The sequence below is a fragment of the Lacerta agilis genome, chromosome 11, assembly GCF_009819535.1.
Source record: "Lacerta agilis isolate rLacAgi1 chromosome 11, rLacAgi1.pri, whole genome shotgun sequence".
Classification (NCBI taxonomy): domain Eukaryota; kingdom Metazoa; phylum Chordata; class Lepidosauria; order Squamata; family Lacertidae; genus Lacerta; species Lacerta agilis.
In genome coordinates this window covers 28,962,868-28,988,422 of record NC_046322.1, presented here as the reverse complement: position 1 = coordinate 28,988,422, position 25,555 = coordinate 28,962,868, and the positions used below count along the sequence as shown (strand labels likewise).

The window sequence follows — 25,555 nt, the reverse complement described above, 5'->3', positions numbered from 1 at the left end:
TTAAGTGCACTCCAATTTCTTCCTTAAAAATAAATTCAGCACTGACAGAGCTCCCAAGAACAGCCAGTTACAGCAGGGCTTGCATTTGCCACCAAATGCAAAATGCACTGAATGCAAGCCCTGCTTGCAAAGGAACAATTCAGAGTAAACTCATAGGGGGTCCCAGTTGCAGATTTACCTGCCCCACAGTTTAAGTCAGATGTAGAGGCAGGAAGATATGATGGGGGGTGGTGGCCATATAGGCCAAATTATAACCCCTGGGGTGGTCTCATCTGACCTTTAAGCTATATAAAAACAGGCATGGGACACCCCCAGCCTAATGTTGCATAAAATGCAACCATTGATAGTTACAGAGGAAAAACCGTGTGTGTTTTTCATTTAGCATGCTCAAGAAGAAATCAAGGTAAACAATTTCATTTAAAAACAATTTATTTGCACTATATGAAGAACTTTCAACTCTCAAAATAGGTAATAACACCTAAGACACAACTTTGCAAGATCAAAACAATAGTATAGCTGAGCAGCTTGAGCAAAAACTTGGCAGACACATCCTAATACATAGTGCATCTAAGACATAATTTATAGAGGGGTACACTTGAATAGGTCAATCTGGGGCTGGGGGAATTTAAAGTCTGCTATGGCTAATCAGATTCTTGAGAACAGGGAACCTATTGCATGTTCAATATTGCACAATTACCCCCTCAGAGAAAAATGTTTATTTTCATTACTGGAAACATGCATTTTAAACAGATGCTAAATGCTTTTAACTTTATAATAAAACATTGTTACTTCTACAGGGTTTTTTTTTTGTTCTTTAACTGAAGAATAATGGTTCTGTGTAATATGCGATAGAGATAGGGCAAACATTGCAGCAGGCTCGTTTTCATCGGTTGTAACCACAAAAGGATGCCCTGTTCGCAATCTAACTTATACTAAGTCTGAAACACTTTTACTTGGAAATAAATATTTGTTTTAATTATTATTCTAGCTGTTAGGCTTTGAGCACATTGCACTACCTAACTTTTGTTTAAATACATTTACAGTTCACTCTTAAGCATTTCAACCTTATTCAGGCAAGCATAGGAGCGAAAGGTAGTCCCATTGCTGTTTTAGACAGCTTTTAGGTACACTGGGTGAAAGGGGAAGGGTTTATTTACATTTATACAGCATTTCATGGTAATCTGTGCAAAATTCTCAGTAATCACAAGTTCACAGTATTGACCATATGAACATCTTGGCTCTTTGGGTATGACAAAGTCATAATGCATTCTTGCGGATGTACCATTTACTTGTCTACATTTTAAGTATAAGCCTTGACCTGCAGCAGAGGATCATGCCGAAGTTTGTGGTTCTCAGCCTTTCAGAAAGGCTGTTAAAAGGTTTATCTTGTTTGTGTGAAGGTACCAGACTACATTCTCCACTCATAGTTTTAAGATCTGCCCTATATGCTCAGAAAACACAAGTGTTTCATGGAATCTAACCATTTCAGAATTAAAGGGACATGAGTCAAACCTCTCTCATGTCAAAAAAATCTTGGTTCATAGAAATCCAGCATATTGGAGAAAAGTACTGAAAAACACATTTCTCGCTGATGGCTGATAATTTATTTTAAAAAATAAAAATGATACAAAACAAAACATCCAAACAGGAAATTTACTCACTTATATTCTGAAATATAACCCTGAAAGAACTTCACTACTTACAAAACAACTTTTGGCTCCAAGTAAACTAGCTAATTGGGGGTTTTATTTTCAGATGACTTTGGTGGAAAAGTCAGAAATACAGAGGTAGAGCAGCCTTGTATTTAAGCATGAGCCAGCACAGAAAGGCAGCAGGATGCAAATGGGATGAAACTCTCTCGACCCTATTCTGCCATTCACCAGCAAATGAGTCCAGTTACACCTGTGGGCTGATACACAAGCTGACTGTAGAGTACGATCAGGGAGAAAGCCTTTCTACCCTCACCCAAGAGTCCCTAGCCAGTTCTTAACTGCAAATTTTAATGCATATGCTGCATTCCCTGGTACCAGCCTGACTCAATTCAGTAGCATATGCACTAATGTAGTGCTCCAAGTAGGCTTTTAATAGATTATGAATAATAAGGAGGTATGTTATTTTACCATTTTGTGAAATTCTCTCCAATTCCTTTGCCAAACAGAATATTCAGTATTGCATGAAATATTTGCAAGTAGGATACATGTGGTTTGACAAACACCTGCCAAATACATGAAACCAAATCATGTTAAAATCTTACCAATGAGAGAAGTGTTGCCCGAGCAAAGCCTCAGAAAGTTTTCCTGAATCCAAACGTCAAGCGCTATCTTGCCCAAAAATGTAGCTGAGGAAGTTTCTTAAACAGCAGTCCACATCGTGATTTTGTACACTGTCTTTTTCTGGTATGATAAAGCAGCACCGTTGAAAGGGAAAGGCTTGCTGGTGGCAGGTCACACTCAACACTGCAGCTCTAGTGCTGCTAACTTTTCCATCTGCACAACCAATAACTGCTTAAAATGTGCAGGCCAACAGACATTGCCAAAATCCTAGGTTTGGGTGGCAAACTAGGACTGCCTAAAGGAATGAGAGTCTCCCCCACCTGCCGTCCTCCAACAATGGTGGGACCATGGTACTGATTTTTAAAAAATCAAGTCTCTTTCATGTTGATCAGTCCTAAAACCCAGTTTTTCTTCGCATACAAAGTCTTGTCTCATGACGAAAATGTCATTATTCTTTGATGTTTTGAAGGAGTGTTAATAAGTGTGACTCAATAACCTGTTGAACTGAATCAGAGGAAAAAACATGATTAGTGTTAAGCTCTTAAGTGGTTATCTGTCCTATTTTGGAGATGTAAATAGAGCTGAAAAAGTGGAAATTGCACAGAGTTTGTAGTAATCGAAAAAAGTAATTCATGTGTGTGTGTGTGTTTATGTGTGTATGAATATGTAAAATGCTTTTAGCCCCATTCACTATTAGTATATCTGATCACTGCCAAAAGCAGCACATTAAGGAAAGGCAAAAACTTCCATTGGAATGTGGCCTGCGGAACGTTGGCCACATTTCAGTCTGGCCCCTCTGGTTCCCTATCGCTGCTCTGGCATGACCAAGAAATGGAACTTGGCCTCTTCATACATAAATAGGGGCAAGCTCATTTGTTAGTCCTATCCTGCCCCCACCAAGTTCTAGGTAACAAAAGAAGCAGCTATCAATCTACAGCATAAAGGATAACAGTGAGATGATCAAGGGGTGGGGGAAGGGAGTGCAATGCATGCACAGCACTAAGCTGCCAATAGGTAAAGCAGCTGATACAAAAAAAGAGCACCAACCCTTAAAGTAGATCCTAAAGTGCTTGAATACTCACCACTACGATGGCCCAGGGCTACAGCCAGATCCATGGAATTATATCCAGAGTCTGTCTCTATAGTAGGATCAGCACCATGCTCTAGTTAAAACAGGAAACAAATCATTGATTTACAAACATTCTGCAGTTCTTACAGCCCTTATTGGCTAAAAACTGCCTTCATAATACTTACCTAAGAGAATTTTGACACATTTTACATGGTTCCCATGCACAGCATAGAGCAAAGGTGTACCACCGTTCTGAAAAAGAAATGAAAAGAAATAAAAATATTATCAGAATTCATTTGCACAGTTCAGTGACCCAAACAAGCTGGATATGAACAGGGGTCCATATATTTTGCCTTCTTTCACTACCCAAAAGTTTGTAATGTGAACAGTAGCTCCAGTAAAGGGCTTACCCAGTCATATTCATTTACATCAACTCCGCAGTCAAGCAACATCTTGACAATGTCTGTGTATCCTTTACTGCAGGCCAGTGATAGTGCACTCTCTCGCCCTTTTCCAAGGATCTGTGGGTCTGCACCCTGACAGAAAAAGCAGTGGTTTAAAATGTGTTATGGGTTAGATTAATAAAAACCCTGATGGGTGAACCCCCATGTGTCCAATTATATACTGTCCAGATTCTAGGTATTGAAATCACCCTGGACTCAGCTCAGCCATTTACTTCTTTATATGCGGAAGAGGAGATTCCAAAAGTTCCATGGACAATTTGTTCAACTGACCAACTGCCTACACTTCTTTTTTCCTTATGTACTGCCTAAGCATGATTTGTTGCAGCTCAAAATACTGCTTCTTTTCTTTGTACCTGGTAAACAGTTCCATTGTTTATGGACTTGTTCATTCATGCCCTTTGGAAAGAAAGACGGATACAGTGCCCATGGGCAGGGGCATAGCTAGCCGCTCCGGCACCCGGAGTGGCGGTGGCAGGGTAAGCCGCGCAGGGGTGGCAGGGCGGCGAGCTGCCCATGGAGTCCACCTAGCGGATGCAAACCCCATGCTGTTTTGGGTAGTGTGGGGCCCGAGTCACAGCGTCACTCCCAGGGGAGATAGTGTGCCATTTTGTCACCCCCTCAGGGATGACACGCACTCCCCCCTTCCTACGCCCCTGCTCATGGGGTATCAGAACCTAGGTTTTGTAGAGGTAGAACAGTTTTCAACAGTTAGCGACATATGCTCAGCCAGGAATTGTAAGTGGAAGAAATGAGTACCATCCTCAGTGGCTAGATAAAAATGAAAAATAGCCCTCAGACTGATTTTTCTTCAGACTGTGCATAAAACATGGTGTTGACCAGGTCTAGATAGAAAATTACAACCTGGGATTTAAATGATAGCGTAGCATTGTTACATCTATGTAATTGTAATAATAATAATAATAATAATAATAATAATAATAATAATAATAATAATTTATTTTTTGTACCCCGCCCATCTGGCTGGGTCTCCCCAGCCACTCTGGGCGGCTTCCAACAAATATTAAAATACATTAAAATATCACAGATTAAAAACTTCCCTATGTAAGGCTTTGCAAGAGGTCTTCAGACAACCTTCAGAGGCTACAAGCGTTGTTCTTGATGGATTTAGAGCACTACAGTTGTTGACTGTCACTACAAATGCATTGGGGGGGAGAACATATTTTCACTCACATTTTGAAGCAGAAATTCTACCACTGCTATCTGCCCATGAGCTGCAGCCCACATCAGAGGGGTAAAGCCTTCTTCGTCCGTATGGTTGATTACATTTTCTATTTAACAAAACATACAGATCAACCATCTCACTCCTGTTGTCTCCATACGATGCTGGAATAAAGTTATTATGAATATTTGGGGGGATTGGGTCTCAACTTACTATTCTGGGATAAAGAGGGATGCAGAAAAGCAGTGAATGCTGCCCTCTGCTCCTTTTCAAAGGTCAGTTTAAAGTGAGAGACACGCTTCCCCAATCTTTTGAGTCCCGCAGGGGAGCAGAATTGGTTGCAAACAAAAATAACAGCTGACTACTAAGCCAAGTCACAATTTGTGGATCCCTGCTATGGTGGAAATGCAAAGTAGGCAATGCCATGGAGTGAATACTGTCAGAAGTGGGTGAGAAGGAACAAATGAGTCAGCTTCACTTACTTTTGGAAGCAAATTCTGGATGCTATATGGCAGGCATAGGCAAACTGTGGCTCTCCAGATATTTGGGACTACAATTCCCATCATCCCTAGCTAACAGGACCAGTGGTCAGGGATGATGGGAATTGTAGTCCCAAACATCTGGAGGGCCGCAGTTTGCCTATGCCTGCCATAGGGCCTAAAAATGAAGACAAGGCTTGCTACAGTAAGGGGCCAGGGCGAACACCTCCTGCTATTTGAAATATGCACCTTGCCCTGTTACGTAATTCAACATTAGCCCATTTGGCTAATGAGCAATAAACGTTGCATAATTCAAAGAACAAATATCACAGGATAGCTTGGATAAGAGTTATAACCAGAGCATCACAGCACTAAAGAAACAGGTTTGCACTATGTTTCTTTTCTTAAAGAAGAGTGACTAGAAAACATAAAACCTGATATGTAAGTTTTGACATCATGATCTATGAGGCAAAAAACTTTTTTTTTGCCATTTCCACAGTCAATTTAGAACAGAAATGTATGAAATAAAGCACAAATGTGAATAGGGCCAGTTGCAGGACCCACCCCAACCTAACAGCTGATCATTGTTTGCCAGAAAAAAAAGACCAAAATAAATTCTCACCTTGCTCTATGCGTGTAGCTAAATACAGCATTTCCCCTTGAGCTGCTAGCTGGTGAACGGAAAGAGCTGCAAAAAACAAAACCCAGCAGAAATATATCAATTTCTGTGGTGCAATACTGCCATGATTTAGGACTACAATACTGATTGCATGTTGTTAGAGAAAGGTAACACAGAGGTCGATCACATAGCTTACACAGTCATGCAGCCTGCTTCTATTTCTGGCACAGAAAGTTACTTTACAATTAATTTACCTTCACAACCATCCAATAAGAAGGGATGTATGTTGACCCTGATTCCAAAGGAGGCAAGAATGTGGGACCGGGGTTAGAAAAAGCAGCTTGCTGAGAATTTCAACTTTCAATGAGATTGTATAAAAAGAGCAAAGACACAGCCCCTATGGCTACAATGATAAGTCTTGAAAGTATATGAACAATGCCTTACTTGAAATTTCAGAAGTGTACATGAATAAAATTTTCATTGGGTGGGGATAAGGTTTACATGTCCTTGCCCCCAACATGACTAGCATGAAAAATAATGTAGGTTTGCTCAATGTACAAATGATGAATTGGCTTACAATTTCTTGACATTCCTTAGGCAACAGCATATCAAAGACATTATGTATGGTGCCTTTTGCCTTTCTATTCCAGCATGCTAACATGCCTAGCCCTTTTCTATTTTGAAAGAAATCTTGGCATCCTAGAATGACAAAGTCACTGCTTTCAGTTAAAGAGATCTTACCCCTAATCAATTTAGAAATAAATAAATGACTGGATGACTGGTTTAAAGTGAATGCAAATACCAGTTTCTTGTAGTAATCCCAATGGAGGATCACAAAATGAAAACTTAAATTTACCATTCCACGAAGAATCACTTACAGTTTACAAGCAAAGGGGTTGTAGAAACTTCATTTCCCCTGTGCTTGTTAGTTAATGTGGTAGACTGCTTTATGGGAGAAAAGTGCTTTGTAGTTGATGGGGTGTAGACATGTCTTACTTGAATTCCAGGAGAAGGAGAAGTATGGATATTGCACTCAGCTACATGAAGAAAGCAAGAAAAAAGTAATGTTCAGAATAGCTTATACAAATTTACTTTATTTATAAAAGGATTTATATACCACTATATCATAGAAAATCAAAGTGGTGTACAATAATATTTATATATAATAATAAGAACTTAAAATCAGAGGCCATCAACTAATCATTATGGAAAAATGTATTCTTATTAATTGCTGTCATAAGCTTGGTGGCATAGAAAAGTTCTCAGCAGGCAGTTAAAGGCTGATACAGAAGATGCTTGCTAAACAAGAATAATGTTAGATATTGATATGTGCATATGCCTTCTTTTGCCAATATAGCATTTTCCTGTTTATCCATCTATCCAACAGTAATAGTTAAAGCTAAAGATAAGTTTTAAATCACAACCTTTAAATAATACAGATGCCACTTCAAGGTCAGAGTTCACTTGATCCTGAATGTTTTTGCTGTCTTCTTCATTCAACGATTTGACAAACCGAGAACACACATTCATATCAAACCTATTGGGCAAAATGAATTTCATTCCCATGGCAACACTCTGAGCTGGCCCTTCCTCAACACTGGAATCGAGGTGAGGCTCCACTTTAATATCTGGCATGTGAGGCAGGCTATAGCTGCCAGAACAGTCCTTCACAATTAACTGGGATCCAACGTCTAAATTTGTAGATGATTCCATCATTCAAATCTCAGTTATACGATGCGTTTTCTTATGGCTTTTACTTCAGTTTTCTTTTAAAAATTTCAACAGCCAAGGGTTATGACCATCTGCAATTGAACATAAAACAGTAATGTTATTGACTATAATGCCACAAACATATAATGAAAATGCAATAAAGTCCATCATTCTGAACAGATGTGATTATTTATTCTGTGTTGAACAGGGGTGGGCCAAGATCCCAAGATCCACCAACCAGAACTTGGTGCAAAAAACTTACTCTTAGAATTAAAGAATTCAGAGTCCAGCAATTTGTTCTGAGTAGCAGAACAAAAGGGAGTTCATAACCCTTCAGCACAAAAGTGCTCTTAATTTTAGTAATATATATATATTTAAGCGGTGGTGAGTCATCTTGTTGCTGCTACTGTTAAACAACTATGAATCAGAGATACATGCTGATCTATTGCAAACCACCTACAGATCTAGCAGCAGATGCAGATCTACTTACCCCTATCATAGAATACAACTACCGGGTACGTTCTGTAGGGGGCAATTTATACCCCCAGTGCTATGCGTACTTTATTTCTTTTTACCATTGTTACCAAACTGGTGGGGTCTTGCAGAGCCAGAAAAATTTGCTGTGTGGGGAAAGGGAGGGCTTGATTAAGTCCCCAAACTGGGAGTTCACCACCAACCACTGTTAGAGCTTCATCAACATTATTGTGCATCATTCAGTAATTTTAATGGGATTATTATGGATGCTCCTAGCCTTTGGACAGAAAACCGAAACAAATGCTTTGAAAAACATGCTACAACCCACAAGTTCAGTTCCTTCTATCATGAGTGAGTTTGGCAAAGCACATGCTTTGCATGCAATCCCTGGCAACTACAGTTAAAAAAGATCTAGTAGCAGGTGCTGAAGAAGATCCCTGTACGGGACTGTGGAGAGAGAGAGGCTGCCAGCACGAATGGAATCGGACACGGCAAAAGGCAGCTTTTTATATTCGTGCTTCCTCAGACAGCACAGAGCTTACTTATGGAATTTGCTGCTACAAGGCGGGGTCCTCAGTTTCAACTGCTTTCGAAAGGGGATTCAATAAATCCATGGCTAAAGTTACGTGCAGTATGAGATGCGCTTTTGCTCCTGCAGAGCAGCTGCTGGGGGTCAGTGCGGGCGAGGGCGCTTCAGTCTCGCTCGGATGCTCCCACTGGCCATGGTGGGAGACGGGATGCTGGTGCAGATGGGAAGGGCTTTGCGGCTAAGCGGGGATTTGAACCCAGGCCCCTAGCCCAAGACTGGTGCTCTAGTCTGCACAACCCCGCTCCCCCACTTTCGCCCGCGCTCCCCTTCTCCGCCCTTTTACCTTCCTAGTCTCGCGTCGTTCCTCACTGACATCTTCCACCGCGGCCCTGTTATTGTTGTGTTGTTGTGGCCCATGGCGTCACTTCCGCTTAGACCTGGAAGGAAAAATGTCAAGCAGCCTCGCGGAGTACACTTTAAGTTCGGGGGGAGGAGGAGGAGACGGGTGTTTACGTCACCACAAAAAGCTCCTCCCTTCGCTTTCCCGACATAGAGGTAAGGTAAGGCTCTGTGGTTTAGACCCTCCTTAAGGGTGGGAAAAGGAAGGCCTAATTAAAATCCGGTTTCAGGATGAATTATAATGATGGTGAGATGATATGAGCTGAATAGGATAGAAATGCGGGCACCGTCATGCGGCTCTCTTGCGCTGGGTTATGTTTGTGCCACTCCCCGCGGGCAACACCTTTCTGATAGGAACCCGAAGTTTAGATGGTGTTATTTTCTTCCTATCTCTAGGACAGGGATCGTGAGTAGAACACAACGCGCCGTTGTCGGCGGCAGGGGCGGCGCACTGCTTATGACGTAAGCATCCTACGCGGAAGCTTGAGCGCGGTGATGGCGGCCTCCATAGGCGGCAACGTGACTCTAAAGCGCTGAAGAAGAAATCTTCAAATTCTGAGGTAAAATTAATCCCTTGGTTGAAAGCCTGGAGGTCTTGTCCCGCAGGAAACACGCGCGTGTGACTTTCCTCTCAGAGGAAAGCCTCTGCCATCGCTGCAGAGCGATCGCATTCATCAGACCCCCCACTAGCCTCTTACGTCTCTATTACATGTAGGAGAGGCAGGAAATCGGTTGGCGAAGCTGCCCCTCAATTTCAGGGAAACCTTCAGGAGAACCCTGCTAGACCCAAATTTAGTCCAGTATCTTATTTTCAACGAAGACAGAGAAGCCTACAGCCAAGGGATTAATGGCAGCAGCATCTCTCCACAGTTGTCTGTTCCTAGTATCCTGATATTTAAGTGAATACTGCCTTTGAGTGTGGACATTCTGTTGCGCTATCCTGGCTCATTATTTTATTTGGTCTATTCTGAACTTCCTCCCCCCCCCCCCAATTTTTTTTATTGATTTTTCAGAAAAAACACAAACAAACAACACATACAACAAAAAACATTACAACAAAATACACAACAAAAAAGATTAATAAAAACAATTAATTAACTCTAACCCTCTTTTGTTAACATTGTGTATTGACTTCCTCACGCCCTCTCCATCTGCTTTCCTTGTAAATCATCTTTAGTAATTTCTTTACCTTTTTATATAATGTTAATATAAAAAACAACTTTCTCTTTACTTTTAACTCCTTAACATTATTTCATCTATAACTACTTCTTATCTATCTTCGATATCTGCTGCCTATCTATTTCTTCCTGGTTATTTTAAATACAAATCTTAGCATAGTTCTTTAAATATATTTTAAATTTACTCCAATCTTTCTCCACCCTTTCATCCCTCTGGTCTCAGAGTCTCCCGGTCAGTTCAGCAAGCTCCATATACTGGTAGTCCATCATTTTCATCTGCCAATATTCTGAACTTCCAATCCAATTTCATCAGGTGATCAGTTTCATCTGGTGATCCTAAGACCCTAATATTATGAAAGATGCAGAAAATGTTCTATTTACTTTCTCCACACTGTACATAACTTTATAATCTTGTGCCATGTGTTTCTCTCTCTGCTCCACCTCCACCTCACTTACCTTTTTTTTGGGGGGGGGGGAGAAATGGCTCCAAAAGCTCCTCTTTTGGCTATGCTGAATTGTAATTATTTAAGCTGAAGTCCAGCAATACCTGGAGTATCCCAACACATTGACTATTCCTGGTTTGTGAAGTCAGGAATGTCCTTCTGTCTTGTACATCAAGTTCTTTGTCAGCTGTAGTCCTAAACATGTTTATTAACTAGCTGACATTGACTGAGAGTTTTGTTTAGATTGAGCTAATATTGACTTAGCTTGCTTTCCACCACCCTTAAGAAACTCAAATGGCAGTGCTCTGAGTTTTTGCTTTTCTGTAGTTTTATCAAAGGGCTGTAGCTCAGTGGTAGAGCATGGAAACATAAGGTTTTTGATTCAACCCCTGGCATCTTCAGGTAGGGCTGGGAATGTCCCCTGTCTGAAATTCTGAAGAGCTGATGCCAGTTACTGTGGACAGTAGTTGGCTAGATATGTCAGTGGTCTGACTAAGTATAGGCAGTTTTCTATACTCCTATGATCATTTACTCCCTAGACTTCATGTCAGTTCAGTTTGTGATTGCTTTGCACAAGATCCTGTGATACTGGAAAAATATAAGACAGCTCAGAGTTGTTTTGAAACCACTTGTTGCTTTGCACGTTCAGGATATATAGGTTTTGTTTTTGAGGCAAAATACTGATACTGAGTTCCGTTAGATGGGTTTGGACAGCTATTCTAGTCTGCTTTAGATACAGAAAACTGCCAAATATTGAAGCTGGATAATGAGAAACAAAATACTTGTTTTAGATGAGGATTAAAATGTATCATGTCAGTCAAAATGAAGGAAAGTAAGTTAGTTCATAGGGGTAATGAATAGTATGTGAATTGCTTTAAAATTTGCAGTACATGTTTGCTTAGTATTGTAGATAGATTTCAGTGTTTTGTGTACTCTTGTTCTCCCCTCCTCAGAAGCCTGGTCTACTTTTGCCATATGAAATTTGCAACACTGGAAGATTATATTTTGATACTTGAAGAACTTTTGCTTAACATAAAATGGCTGACTACAAACCTGTTAAAATCCAGTCTTTTCCAAAGCTTGGTGAGAAAGTAACAAAGGATACTTCATATTGGAAGAATTTCAAGGTAATAATACATTGTTTCAGTCTCACTAATTTGACTTGGACATTGAAAGAGAATGCATGCAAACTTTGCATTTGAGTTCTGTACTTCCTTATATTAGGATAATAAGTTGATATTATATATATATGTTAAATAGACGTACCTTTGCCACAATTATACTGCTTTGTTACGACACTAGAGTGCAAAGAAACATTTAAAACCTTTTTAAAACAACTATAATGAAACAGAGAAACAACTATGCAAAAATCAAGAGTACATGAATTAAATAATGAGATGAAATCCTGTACATGCAATTCTATATAGCACTTATGGCACTAAAACAAATACAACCTAGTGCATTTCTGAATGTTTTTAAAAGTTCATAATCTAATAAATATTTTTAACATTTTGATGTGCTTCTCTCTCACTTTTGTAAATATTCTGTTAAAGAAACTGTCTTCAAACCACAATGATAATTATGCTACCATTTTTTTTAAGGCTCCCATTCAGATAAAGGAGTTTGGTGCAGTGAACAAAATAGACTTTTCTCCAATTCCTCCATACAACTATGCTGTCACAGCTTCATCAAGGGTAAGGTTTAAAATATAGTCCAGTTTTCACAGCCTCTTCTTGTACTCGTATTATATAGGGCTCTGCTAAGTTTGCTTGCACACTTATTTTGTCTGCTTGTGTTGCAGCTGTGGAAGTAACACCATAGGGCTGTGCTGCCTTTATCTGCAAAGGGCCTTGAGAATCCTGTTTGCCTCCACAAAGCCATGTTGATATTTTTGTTGTATACAGATAATTATTACCTGATTGTTTGGGGCATTGGGATATGTGCATTATTTAGAAAATAAACTGAAAATGGATGGAACATATGCTGGAAGGGAAAAAAGCATGTCTGGCAATGGAAGTATGGGGGGGTGGAACTTGTTACTTAAGCAGCAAAAGTTTATTTATAGATTGTAATTCTTGATGATGATATCATCTCTGTCTGACCTGGTTTGGATGTAATGGTAAATTGTGGCTTAGAGCAGGGGTGGAGGACTGGATTTGACAGGTGGACCAGCTTGTTATCTCTCCCCTCTCCCTTGCAAGCCAAATATGACAGGTAGGTGGGATCACCTGTTTGTCAATCACCTGACATCACAATGATGCTTGCATGGTTTGAAATCAAATCAAATGTATAGCCTGGAAGTGGTTCACAAGACCCAATAGTCCACTGAATGTTGCACTTTTACTTTCTCGCGTGTATGTAACTGGTTGCCATTCAGACCAATGGGGTGGGGGTGGGGAATGAAATATTCAGGGCTGTCATTGCGTTAATGGAAAACCCTGCCCCTTATCGTCATCCATTTTTGACACTGTATGCTCAAATTCCATAGAGCAATGTACCTCTGTGCACAGAGCCTACAGGCACCAAATCTCCCCCTCTCCATCCATGAAGCGCCTTGTGCTAACAATAGCTGGAATGAATGGCTGAAGTCCAGCAACAATACTGCTATTGGGCAAAAGAGATAGCTTGGTATTTCAGTTGCGTCTGTATGTCATGCTGTCCATGTACACATTACTTTTTGTTCTAGATCCACATTTATGGTCGATACTCTCAAGAACCAATCAAAACATTCTCTCGCTTCAAAGATGTAGCATACTGTGCTACGTATCGAGATGATGGGAAGTTGCTGGTTGCTGGCAGTGAAGAGGGCAGCATTCGACTCTTTGATACCAGTGGGAGAGCAGTGTTGCGACAGTTTGATGGCCATACTAAGTAAGAGAGCATATTTTACTTAAAACAGGTCAATTCTGCAAAGATTTGTTTTACACTCTGCAAGATCATTGGGTATTGAAAATGCATTTAATGAGTGCTTTTTGTGTAATCACGATGCATCAAGCTTGTAGCCTGCATTTTGCACTCCATTTTTCTTTGATGACTTCTCATTTGAACCTTCCTGCCAACTTGAGCTTTGTGTGCCTTCGTCTTGAGAGCTTTGATTGCTAGAGATCCAGGCAAGTCTTTGTCAGTTATGGTCCTGCTGTTCTGGAATACTAGTCACCTAAGGAAACTGGCTCACACCTCAGTCCATTCCAGGTGGATCAGTTTAGTATGTCTACTTCTCTGTTTCATGAAGTACAAAAGCAGGAAATTTCAGTTAGCTTTCTGGTGAATTCATCACATCAGACCACACATCCAAGGTCATCTCAGCAGAATATTCTCAGGATTTCCAATTCTTGGATTTGTCTTGAAAGCTTTTGTGTCTACGTCCTCTAAGACATTTGTCAGTAGTAAACTACCTCACAGGCTTGTTGTGAGGATAAAATGGGGAGTGGAGACCCATGTATGTCTCCTTGAACTTGGAGGAAAGGTGGGATATAAATGTAGCCATCATCACCATAAATAATACTGGAGATGAATGGAAAATTCATGTATGTCACTAAAAGTTGCAAAGGACTAATTTGGGGAATTTTGAATCTTGCTTTTTAGAGCAGTACATGTTGTGGGCTTTCTATCTGATAAATTCCGAATAGTATCTGGAGCAGATGATTACACATCAAAGGTGTGGGACATTTCATCCGCATCAGAAATCGTATCCTACAACGAGCACACAGACTATGTGAGATGTGGCTGTACTAGTAAACTGAATGCTGATCTTTTTGTAACAGGTTGGTGGCTCACTTTCTACTTCTCTGTGTCTCTGCTGGGCACATTTTCTTTGCAGATATTGCAGGTTTACCATAAAACAGCTGGAGAATCAGGGCTGGAGGCCAAACGCAACCCTTCATATTGCTTTATTTGCTCCTTGGTTCTCTCTCCCTATGCCCCCCTCCAGCACATGATCTGGTCAGGCTACACCCCTCACCAGCCCCATTTCATGCCCTCCTTGAGTACTTTTGCCTGACTGGAATATGTCCTTGAGCTTTGATAATGACCACTTAGTTTCCTGGATGGGAGGATAGAGAGGTGTATAGTATATGTGATACAACTAGCCTGCTCTGCACAAAGGTACAATTATTGCTCTGCCCACTTTTGCCCCTGGCCCCACCCACCACTGGCATTTGGCCCTTGGGCGGTTGCCCAGAAAAGAATGTGACCCTCAGGCTGAAAGAGTTTCCCCATTCCTGCTATAAAAGGCTTGCTTTCCTTATTGCTCTGTAACCACCATTTGCTTCTCTAATTTAATGCCTTCTTAGTATTTTGCTGCTTGCAATTTTTTGTGGCTCTGTTCAGGGAGAATGATTCAGCTTATGCTGAATTTTTTTTTTGCACTTGTGTTTCCTTTTTCTTCACGCTTGATCTGAGTAGAAGTCATTGCATAAGGAGACATCATTGTAGTTGGCGCATTAAAAAATATTGCGGCCCAGACATAATGGGTGATGAGAGAGGAGTCACTAAATGGCTTCATTGGATTAAAATCACAAATCAAATAAAAACAAGATTCGAACCCCACAGGTGTTTGCTGCACTCTTTTTACTGAGCAATTTATTTTAGACTCTACTAGTAACTTCTGGAATCATGCTTGGGTAAAGTGGTGTGTCCCTTCAGAACAGCTGCTTTCAGTGTGATTTGGTGTGGAGGGGCGAGATGTGAGTTGATCATTGATGTTTTATATTACACCAGTGGCTGTTTCAACAATACACCGTGATTTGGGTCTGGGGTGGGGGTGGGGAGTTGCACCTAGAACAACATTCCATTATTCTATGTATGTTAAAATATTGGGGTTGCATCCAGCTAAGTCTTATGCGTTACAGACTCATTGAAATAGTAGGCTTGTAGTCATGATGTCAACTGTTACAACCCTCAAAATCTTCTTTTTCCTTATTTCTGGGATGCCTTCTAGGTTCATATGATCATACTGTGAAAGTGTTTGATACACGGGCAGAAAAAAGTGTCATGACAATAGAGCATGGGCAGCCGGTTGAGAGTGTTAATCTCTTTCCTTCCGGAGGTCTTCTTGTGACTGCAGGTATTTCATCAAACGGGCAGTTTCCCTCCCTCCCTCCTTCCAACCATACAGCTTGTTTCTAGTTCTGTCTGCAATCTATCTTACTTATTTCCCTCTTTGTAATTGATGGAGGGTGCAGACCCTAGTGACAAGAGTGTGACTGCTGTAAGGTTCTGTACCATTTGTGGCTGAAGCCCTGTGCTTGCTAGATAGTAGCTTCTAAGTCTTTTTTCAAGGGTATATTGAAATGCTGCAGTCTTGGTTTCCCATTATCATTTTAAGAAAAAACCATGCAAGGTTGACTTTGGATTGTCAGAGGGAGATATGTGTGTCTTTCCTTTTGCTGCTGTTCATGTAGGTCTCTGTGTGTAATGCAGTCTGTATGGGAGACGTGCTTCCTACTGTAAGGGGGGGTGTTTTATCGTCTATCAGATTATATGTTCGGGGGGGGGGGGGAGTATGTGGTCCTCTAGAGATTGCTGTGCTACAGCTCCCACCATTGCTGATCAGTGGCTGTGCTAGCTAGGACTGATGGCAGTTGTAGTTCAGCAACATCTAGAGGGCCACAAGTTTCCCCACCTATCATCCCTAGCTAGTAGGACCATTGGTCAGGGGTGATGGGGATTGTAGTCCCCAAAACAGCTGGAGATCCAAGTTTGGGAAACTGGCCTAGAGGAAAAATTGTGGCAGCACTCATGCATGCCTATGAAATGCCTTGTTTACTATTTGTGTACAAATAATCCTTTCTTTTTAAAAGGTGGTCGTTATGTTAAAGTCTGGGACTTCCTTAGAGGAGGACAGTTACTAGTGTCCTTGAGAAATCACCATAAGACTGTAACCTGTTTGTGTCTGAGTAGCTCTGGTCAGAGACTGCTTTCCGGCTCACTAGACAGGTTTGTATTTTTCAGTTTCTCTTACTGGCTTTTCTAGAGAGCTTTCTATGTAGAGGTGTAATTCCATACACCTGTGTTTTCTGTTTTGTCTTGCAATTGGTTAAAGGTGCCTTTCTCTATCACCATTAGCTTTCAGAAGGAATTTCAGAAAAATTCCTTTTTACTCAGGAATTTGGAATTCTACTCCTGGCAACCCGAAGGAAGAATGTTTTTGTTTTTTTTAATATGTAATTGTTTTCAGAAAGTTTGTGCTTTGTTTTTGTCTTTAAATTGTGGATCTGTTTGCTGTCCTGGGCTCCCTCGGGAGGAATGGTGGGATATAAATTCATTAAACAAGCAGATAGCAGAATGTTGGGCTGGATATACAATTTAGCAGCGTTCTGAGAATATTGACTTGCATGCATTCTTACTCTACTTCTGGTTCCGCCCCTTTCACTAAAAGATATGACTTGAAAATATGAGTTTAGCCACATATTTTTTTTTTGCAGCAACTGGGTGCAAGTCACATCTTCATAAAATATTTAACCTATTGAGTATTCTGAAATCTGTATTTTTGGTTTCTCTTCGTAGGCATGTGAAGGTTTACAGTACAACTTCCTACAAGGTTGTCCACAGCTTTAACTATGCAGCATCCATTCTCAGTCTTGCCTTGGCGGTAAGTACTAAAATACTGTAAACCCACCTGGCAAGCGATGACTACCTGGCAATTTGAAAATTGAGCTTAGAACACACACTATGTCACACACTGGCTGCTTCACAGAATTGTAGGTTTGGAAGGCACCCCAAGAGGTTTCTTTCGGTTGTGCTTGCAGGAATGATGTGGAAGCAATGTGGATTCCCCTTCCCCCTCCCCTACCCCTGCAAGGGGTCTGTCTGGAATGTATTGCACCATGTTTTCATTCATATGGATATTGTTTGCACCAGGCAGGTGATTACAAGAGGCTCAGTGGTTTAGACCACAGTGCCACCCGCATCCCATCACCTTAGACCATCTTAATTGTAAAAGGGCACATGAACCATCAAATTTGGCAAGTTAAAGGCTGTTGGCACCAATGCCGATCACTTCTATCCTTCAAGCACTGGACAGCATAATCCTATGCATGCTTATCTTGAAATAAACCCTGTGGAACTTGCTTTCGAATAAACATGCATAGGATTGCATTATTAGACTAGAAGAAGTTGCTGGGGCTTAACCACATCTAGGTCACAGCTGCACCATACATTTAAAGCATTCTTATTCCCCTTTAAGAGTCTTCCCCACCCCCAAGAATGCTTGGAGCTATAGTTGTTGTTAAGGGAGCTGAGGGGTGTTAGGAGGCCCTTAAATGGACTCCAGTACCCAGGATTTTTTGCAGGAGGGAAGCTATGACTTTTAAAATGGAATGAGACTGCATTAAATATGTGTTGTGGATGTAGCCTAGGCCAGGTAATTAGGAACAGGCTTTAACTTGATTCCATTCTTCCAAGGATGTCTTTTCACAATTTCCCTCTGCTCAGAATGGAATATTAGAAGCCATTGTTGCTTTATTTTATATACTGCCCTGATACCTGACTGCTAAAGGGCAGCTAAAAAAAATATCTTAATAAAATAAATATTATCCGAGGTAATCCTCCTTTGCTGTAAATGGGAAGCTTTAAACTAAAGACGGAGAACTAAAAATGTGTGTCTTGAGTTACAGTTTCTGGTTAAGCAAGCCTGTTTCTCCTTCCTTCCAGCCTGAGGATGAATCTCTAGTTGTAGGCATGACAAATGGAATACTGAATGTTAAACATCGGAAGCATGAAGGTGCAAGAGAGCTCCTTCAGCAGAGGAGAAGGCCTGCGTATAGGACCTTTGTGAAAGGAAAGAACTACATGCCAAAGCAGGTATGGAACAAAAGGATGCACAGAACAAGTATTGTTTTCTACCAGCAAAAAAGATGCATTAATAGATCATGTTTTTGAAACTTTAGTAACAAAGACTTAAGGGGAAATTACTTAGGCTGCAACATTTCGTTGACTGATCAGTTGGAGGAACATGAAGCTGCTGTATACTGAATCAGACCACTCCATACTTTAAGTGTACTGGGTGAAGGGGAAAATAAACTTGACAAGAACAAAATGTATCTGGTTTTGCATTTCTGTGGCAGGATAAACTATGCAAACAATACAAAGGTGATAATGAAGTAGGTGGGATGGTGGTTTGTGGGTTTTATCATGGATTGTCTCTCCCTTCATTTTTAGGAGGATTTCTTTGTCAGTAAGCCTGTAAAAACCTGTTTGAAGAAATATGATAAGCTCCTGAGAAGTTTCCAGGTTTCTAAGGCTCTTGATGCTGTACTTGAGGTAAGGTAGTAGGACTTGAGTCACCTTTTAGATTGGATGGTTCTGTTTCAGTTACACTATTGTACTGTAAAACTCCTTCCAGTGAATCTGCCATAAAATGATCCATAAACAAAGGCCTTCTATTGTTCATAGGGCTGTGTACAACTAAATAATCGTGTGTGCAGAATGACTCCTACAAGTACAACAGAACTTGCCCTTCCTCTGCTCTGCTTCCCCAGCTCTGGATCAGATTTGGGGGTATGTGGAGGGAGCAGAGGGAGAGGCTGTTCCATTGTGTTTGCAGTAGTCATCCTGTACAGTCAATAATTTAGTGAGATACAGCCCATAGTTACAGCATGGATGTTACTGCCAACAGTGGGAAATCTCATGAAAATGTTGTTGTGTATTTTTGTTGTTGTTGGCATCCGTCTGTCTCGAGAGACAGTGCAGTGCGCCTTTGGGGGTGAAGTCAAACTCTTGGGTCAGCAGTACCAAAGTGACCTCCCCGGGGTGCAAGTCTGAGCAGTGTGTATGGAGGTCCTGGGCTGCCCAGGCAAAAAGACTTCCCCCTCAGTCTCACTGATGTGGTCCAAAGCAAAGCAATACATTTGGCACCAGCTTTGCTGCAGGAGTTGTTGGAAGGAGGCGTACAAGGCGCCATCCAACTGTCTTAGAGCCAGTGTGGTATAGTGGTTAAGAGTGGTAGACTCATAATCTGGTGAACCGGGTTCGCGTCTCCGTTCCACATGCAGCTGCTGCACCCACGTCTTTGAAGTCCTTCAGCCCCACTCACCTCACAGAGTGTTTGTGTAGTGTTTTCTCCTGAGCCTTAATGAACTAAAAAATACTCAAGTTCCTTTTACATTTGATGAGCCATGCTTTCTTCTGTTTTATATAGTTACTTAGACCAGAAAGCAAAACTCACAAGCACTAGTCTTGGAGTAACTGTAGAGTAGTCCTTTCTTTCTGGCCGATGATGGCCCTCTAGACCTCTCCATCTGGCCCTGGGACTCTTCCCAGGCCACACCCTTCACCAGGTCTGCTTTCCTGTGTCCTTGAGTGTATTTGCCTGCAATAATGTGTCCTGCAACCCTGATTATGCCACACATGCCTGGACAGAGAGAGAGAGGAATGAGAGCATGTGTAAAACTAATCTATACAAGTCAAACTTTTCATTGCTCTGCCTACTTTTTTCTGGCCTCACCTAGCGCTCTTATGTGGCCCTCAGAAAGTTGCCCAGAAAGAAATGTGGCCTTCTTGCTGGAAAACATTCCCCAGCTCTAGCCTAGCCAAAATCTACATACTCTTATCACCACTTCTGGGCATGGGCTCTATTTGTAAAAATAACATCTTACTTTGATTAGGAATAGCCAGAGTTATAGATGTTTCACTTGATGGTCTTTGAGCAGCTCCTTGGTACTAAAGGACTGACGCAGGAGCTGGAGGCTTAGAAGCCCAATGAGCTGTCCCATTAATGAGTTTTAAACACATTCTGAATGCATTCCCTTTTCTTTATGGGCAAGGAATGATTCAAATTGCTTAAGTTCATGCAGTCCCCTTGCTGCAGACTTGTGCTATTGAATGCTTTGTGTTTCTAGGAATCTGTGAGGAAAAAACCACCTGAAGTTGTAGTCACGGTCATGCAGGAAATAAACCGCAGAGGAACCTTGAAAAACGCACTCGCAGGAAGAGATGAAAAACAGCTCAGTGTCCTCCTTTCTTTCTTGATAAGGTAATTGCTCGGTAATTGTGTTTTCCGGGCCAAAAAATTGTGCTACAAATTGGGAGAAATGGTACTAGGCGTTCTGCTTTCTAAAGCAAGGCTTTCAGACAGTTCTGCCATGTCAAAGTGGAACAAGGAAAGGTCAGCTTGTGAAGGTTTGGGTGGGGTGGTCACAGGAACCCAGTGCTGGCAAAGCACTGCTTAGCTTCTATGTACACGTCTGAACTAGATGCCTACAGCCGGAGAGCCAGCAAGTTAGGTCAGATCAGCACATGCAGTTCAGCCCCCTCTGCTTTTAGCTCTCACCTCTCCTTTTCTCACTGGCATCTCACCAGCTCTCTACAGCACTTTCTCCATATGACGGAGAACATAGCCTTCAGTGTGTTTCTTCTACAATAGTGAAAATTGCTAACATCTGGCTATTAACTTGCAGAAACGTGACTGATGCAAGATTTGCTCCTGTGCTGATAAATGTTGCAGAAATGATTATAGGTAAGTACTAATATCTGACAATACTAATAAAATTGATTCATACCAAGGTAACCCAAGACACACCCCAATATTTTTTCTATTCACTAGCTGTGTATTGGTGTGGTCTTTGCTTTGTGTACAAGGCTTTCTACGTTACCATGATAACCAATTTAATAGAAACAATATACTAAAATTCCTTCCAGTAGCATTTTAGAGACCAACTAAGTTTGTTACAGGTATGAGCTTTCATGTGCATGCACACTTCTTCAGATACCTTTCAATTTTTGAAAGCACTTTTAGACCTCATTGAAATGATTTTATTGAAAAAGCATTGTCTTTTTAAATAAACAATGATGATAGCATTCATATTGGATTTATTAAACTTCTCTCATTGCCTCTTGCATTTGATACAATATGCCAGCCTGCAAAACCTTGCTATCTTCAATAAAACGATTTTAGACTTGTTTTATGCTTATAAGATGCGTTAAATCCCATTAAGCAGGGAAGTTCCATTTTAACTTGTATCTCTTCCTTGGCAGAAATCTACATGCCTGTGGTTGGACAGTCCTCGGTTATTGACAGGCAATTTCTAAAACTTCAAAATCTCATTGAAAAAGAGATTGATCTCCAGGAAGAATTACTAGAAGTCTTGGGGATGATGGATGCACTGTTTGCTACCATGGCAAGAAAAAAGCCCATGCCACTGGACAAGAACAATACTGATGGTTTATAGAGGGCACTGGAACAATGTCCATTGCTGGACAACTTCACCTGGGAGTTCATTGCACTTGACTCTTATTTTCACCAGACCTCCCCCCCCCAAAAAAAAGTATTGCTTTGAAGCAGGAGGAAAATGGCAAGGCCTCTTTTTGAAGGGTGCAAATTACTGGTGATTGAAGAACTAAGACCCTTTGGGATTTATCTTTTTTGCCACAAGGTTTTTTTTTTTAATCAGAAGCAATTTAACTGTTAAAATATTTCTGCCTATATTGTGTAAAGTTGGACTTTATTTATACAAACCCATTGGGCTCTCAGTTATATGGTCACAGACAGATAATCCAGACATCTTCATCTTTTTCTCCTTGCTTTCTTGAAGAGACCTTTATTGAATACCCAGCTATTCAAATAGAAAGAAATATGTCCATTTCAGTGAAATTAAACGGCATTGTTTTCCATTTTAAATTTCTCATATGGAATCATTGGTGGTCAGTATGGCCTGATTTCATGCTGGAAAACTATATGCGTGTTCAATTCTCAACTTTTCAACAGAATTCGTGCTATATGTGTTAAATATGAAAATCACATCATGTTTAAATAGCATCTGAGGCTGCTTGTGATGAATATATTTTCCTTTTTAAAAATGATTTTAAATCCTAAGGATAAAGTTTTTAACATCAACACTGACTTTGGCTACATTATTTATTCCAACTGATTAAAGCACATGTTGAGTATTTGCTAAGTACATGGTTGATGTGTCGTTGCCCCCCCCCCCCCCCCCGCATCACATCCTAGGACTAGGAGGAGTGTGTCAGCCAAGGGCTCTGATTATTCAGAACTTTCTAATCCGAATGACAAGTCTGTTTTGTACAATGATGCCAGGATTGCCCAATGGTGGATAAGTATGTTGATAATTGCCAAATATGTAAGAAGATTGCATTTGATCCGTACCATGATATTGTGCTTCAAATCAGCAAGTTGTATAATTTAAGGCCTGAATATACTTGTTTTACCAAAATTGGAATATTGTTGTTATCAGGGGGAAAATGTGTGCCTTTTTAAAGGTGAAAAGGCTCAGAAATGGAACCTCCTCTTGTAACATTCACACCAAAAAGCAGCCTCTTCACTTTTAACATCTTTCAGTGCAAAGAATCCAGATGCTAGAAGTTTAGTCAACTGAAGAGGCTATTTCAGCTTCTGTTCTATGCTCATGGAGGCATATGATCACTGAATAAAAAGCAGTTACTACTTAGCAAGTTAGTACCAGCTGGGTCCTCATCTCTTTTAGCCAGGGTTCTGGTTTTAGTCTCGCATACTTAGGTTAAAAAGGTAATGGTAAAGGACCCCTAGACGGTTAAGTCCAGTCGAATTCGACCATGGGGTTGCGGCGCTCATCTCGCTTTCAGGCCGAGGGAGCTGGCGTTTCTCTGCAGACAGCTTTCTGGGTCATGTGGCCAGTGTGACTAAACTGCTTCTGGCACAACGGAACACCGTGACGAATGCCAAAGTGAACAGAAATGCCGATTATCTTCCCGCCGCAATGGTACCTATTTATCTATTTGCACTGGTATGCTTTCAAACTGCTAAGGACAAAGCAATGGGAACGCACCCTGTCACACGGATTCAAACTACCAACCTTGCAGTCAGCAAGCCCAAGAAGCTCAGTAGTTTAGACCACAGCACCACCCGCTGTTAGCAAGTTATGTTAGCAAACTAAAAGCAAAACATGCCATTTACATATGGAAGATTTTTTTTCAGATGTTGGATGCATTGAAAAGGACCTTGCTCAAACTAGAACTGCAAGCCATAAGGAAAATCTTCATTTCTATCCCTTCCTGGTATGCTTTTCTTAATTACATTGGTGGGGAGGAATATCTGGATTTTTTCCCTAGAAGGCAGGGGTGATGAGAACTAAATGTGAACCTATACATCTGTTTAGAAAATATATGTGAATAGAGCTTCTGGAAGTACCTCTTGCTGTCCATTGTGCTGTGGCCTATTGCTTATCTGTAGTTTTACTGAAGGGCTGTAACTCAGTGGTGTCTTCTTTGCTAAGGGAGCTTGTATGTGTTTGCTACCACCCTTGCTTGTGCTGAAGCCTGAGATGAGAGCTTCCCGTTTTTTTGTAGGTGCGCAAGCCACCTCTGCAGAAACAGAATGCTCACAGGTAACTCTGAAACCTTGCCGTCTGGTGCCAGTAACCTGATATAGTTAACACATAGCCCAAATGCCTGTTTCAAGGTGAGTTATTCTTAGCTCAACTATGAGATTAGGTGGCCTCCAGATAAATCTCGAGTCCTGGGTCACAACGACGTTATATTCTTTTCGTAGGAAACCTTCAAACTGCTTCTAAAAATTATGACTTTGCAGTGAAAGGTGGAGAAAGGTCAGGTGACTGGTTTCATTAGAGGTGGTGTAGTCTCTTCTCCCCCCCCCCCACTCCATTGTGCAGTAACGCAGAGAGATCGTCGTGAAATGCAACCCAAGCAGTTTCAGTGAGAGAAGGAAATCCAAGATGCTTCCAGGGTCACTGGGAAAGCTTGTGAATGGACTTGGCATGCTGGTTGCGAGTTCACCAGGACTAGCCGTTCCAGTGCTACAGCTTAACAACAGTTACAAAACACACAAACAATCTTTCAGCTTAATTTGAGGTTTTCTTGCAGAGAAATGTGTTTAAAAACATGGATGTTTTATTTTGTGAAAGTATCATTTTTTTCCTGGAGGCCTGTAAGCTTTCATTGGTGCAATCGTCAGATGAATCAACCACCAAAACTTTAGTTGTTTTCTCAATGGGGGCCAATTTTAGTTGGTGGGATGGAGAGTTAAGAGCACAATTGCAAGCGGGCCATTTTGGTTCCCGTGTAATGCTTAAACAAATGGGAGGTGGGGTGGGGGGAATGTGATGATAACCTTACTTTCCACCAGTCACTAGGGGTCCTTGTTAAAGTCATACATTTATCTTATACTTGCTTTCACTGTCTGAAAAGAAACCTGTCATGAAGATCCGTAATGTGCATATTTATTTAAAGATAATAAACTATAATGGCCTGTTTCTTTGAACCACAACCGTCACCAATTTTATCTACTACATGCGTTTTTAGAGAAAAGTGCAGCCTTTTTTTTTTTTTTTTTAAAAAAAGTTGCATTACTTTAAGTGGCATGTCTGTTTCCAGTAATTTCTATAGAGATGCATGATGTCGTTTTCATTCCTTTGATTTTCAAAGTCCCAGCTTAGAAATGGGGAAACTTTGAGACCCTCCAAATGTTTTGGGGCCACAGCTCCCAACATTCCTGATCATTGGCCATGCTAGCTGGGGCTGATGGGAGTTGGAGTTTGATAACCTCAGAGGGCCACAGGTTCCTCATCCCTGTCCTAGCCATACTGATAGATTGCTTGATTGACCCCCTAAGATACCTAATTGAATATCCTGTTGCTTGAAATGGATGCTTATCTATCTGATAGGACTCTTTATTAGAATGCTACGTTTTTTGTGAAAGTCTTATCCAAAGGGCTTCAGAAATGTGAAATCAGAACTATAGATAAACAGGAGTGAGATTTAATAAAGATAAACTGAAATGGGAGTAG

General features: G+C 41.0%; 2 protein-coding genes across 3 annotated transcripts; one reads left to right on the top strand and one right to left on the bottom strand.

The window, feature by feature from the left end:
- Positions 1-411: 411 nt before the first annotated feature.
- On the bottom strand, positions 412-9,240 carry ANKRA2 (ankyrin repeat family A member 2). 2 transcript variants are annotated; one of them, XM_033163587.1, is made up of 9 exons: positions 9,141-9,239; positions 7,509-7,886; positions 6,963-7,121; positions 6,088-6,153; positions 4,998-5,095; positions 3,753-3,878; positions 3,528-3,594; positions 3,356-3,436; positions 412-2,777 (listed from the first exon to the last, which is right to left on the bottom strand). In XM_033163587.1, the coding sequence occupies exons 2-9, from the start codon at positions 7,798-7,800 to the stop codon at positions 2,722-2,724; spliced, it is 945 nt and encodes a 314-aa protein (XP_033019478.1). In that variant the 5' UTR covers positions 7,801-7,886; positions 9,141-9,239; the 3' UTR covers positions 412-2,721. The 2 variants fall into 2 exon arrangements, with proteins under 2 accessions (XP_033019478.1, XP_033019479.1); XM_033163588.1 differs by lacking the exon at positions 412-2,777 and adding an exon at positions 3,106-3,176 and having other exon boundaries at positions 9,141-9,240.
- Positions 9,241-9,608: 368 nt separating this feature from the next.
- Positions 9,609-22,309, top strand: UTP15 (UTP15 small subunit processome component). The gene is made up of 13 exons (XM_033164409.1): positions 9,609-9,756; positions 11,771-11,944; positions 12,419-12,511; positions 13,504-13,688; positions 14,403-14,581; positions 15,757-15,882; positions 16,619-16,754; positions 17,325-17,409; positions 18,471-18,620; positions 18,978-19,079; positions 20,657-20,790; positions 21,215-21,273; positions 21,792-22,309. Exons 2-13 carry the CDS (start codon positions 11,855-11,857, stop codon positions 21,983-21,985), a joined length of 1,533 nt encoding a protein of 510 aa, XP_033020300.1. The 5' UTR covers positions 9,609-9,756; positions 11,771-11,854; the 3' UTR covers positions 21,986-22,309.
- Positions 22,310-25,555: the final 3,246 nt, after the last annotated feature.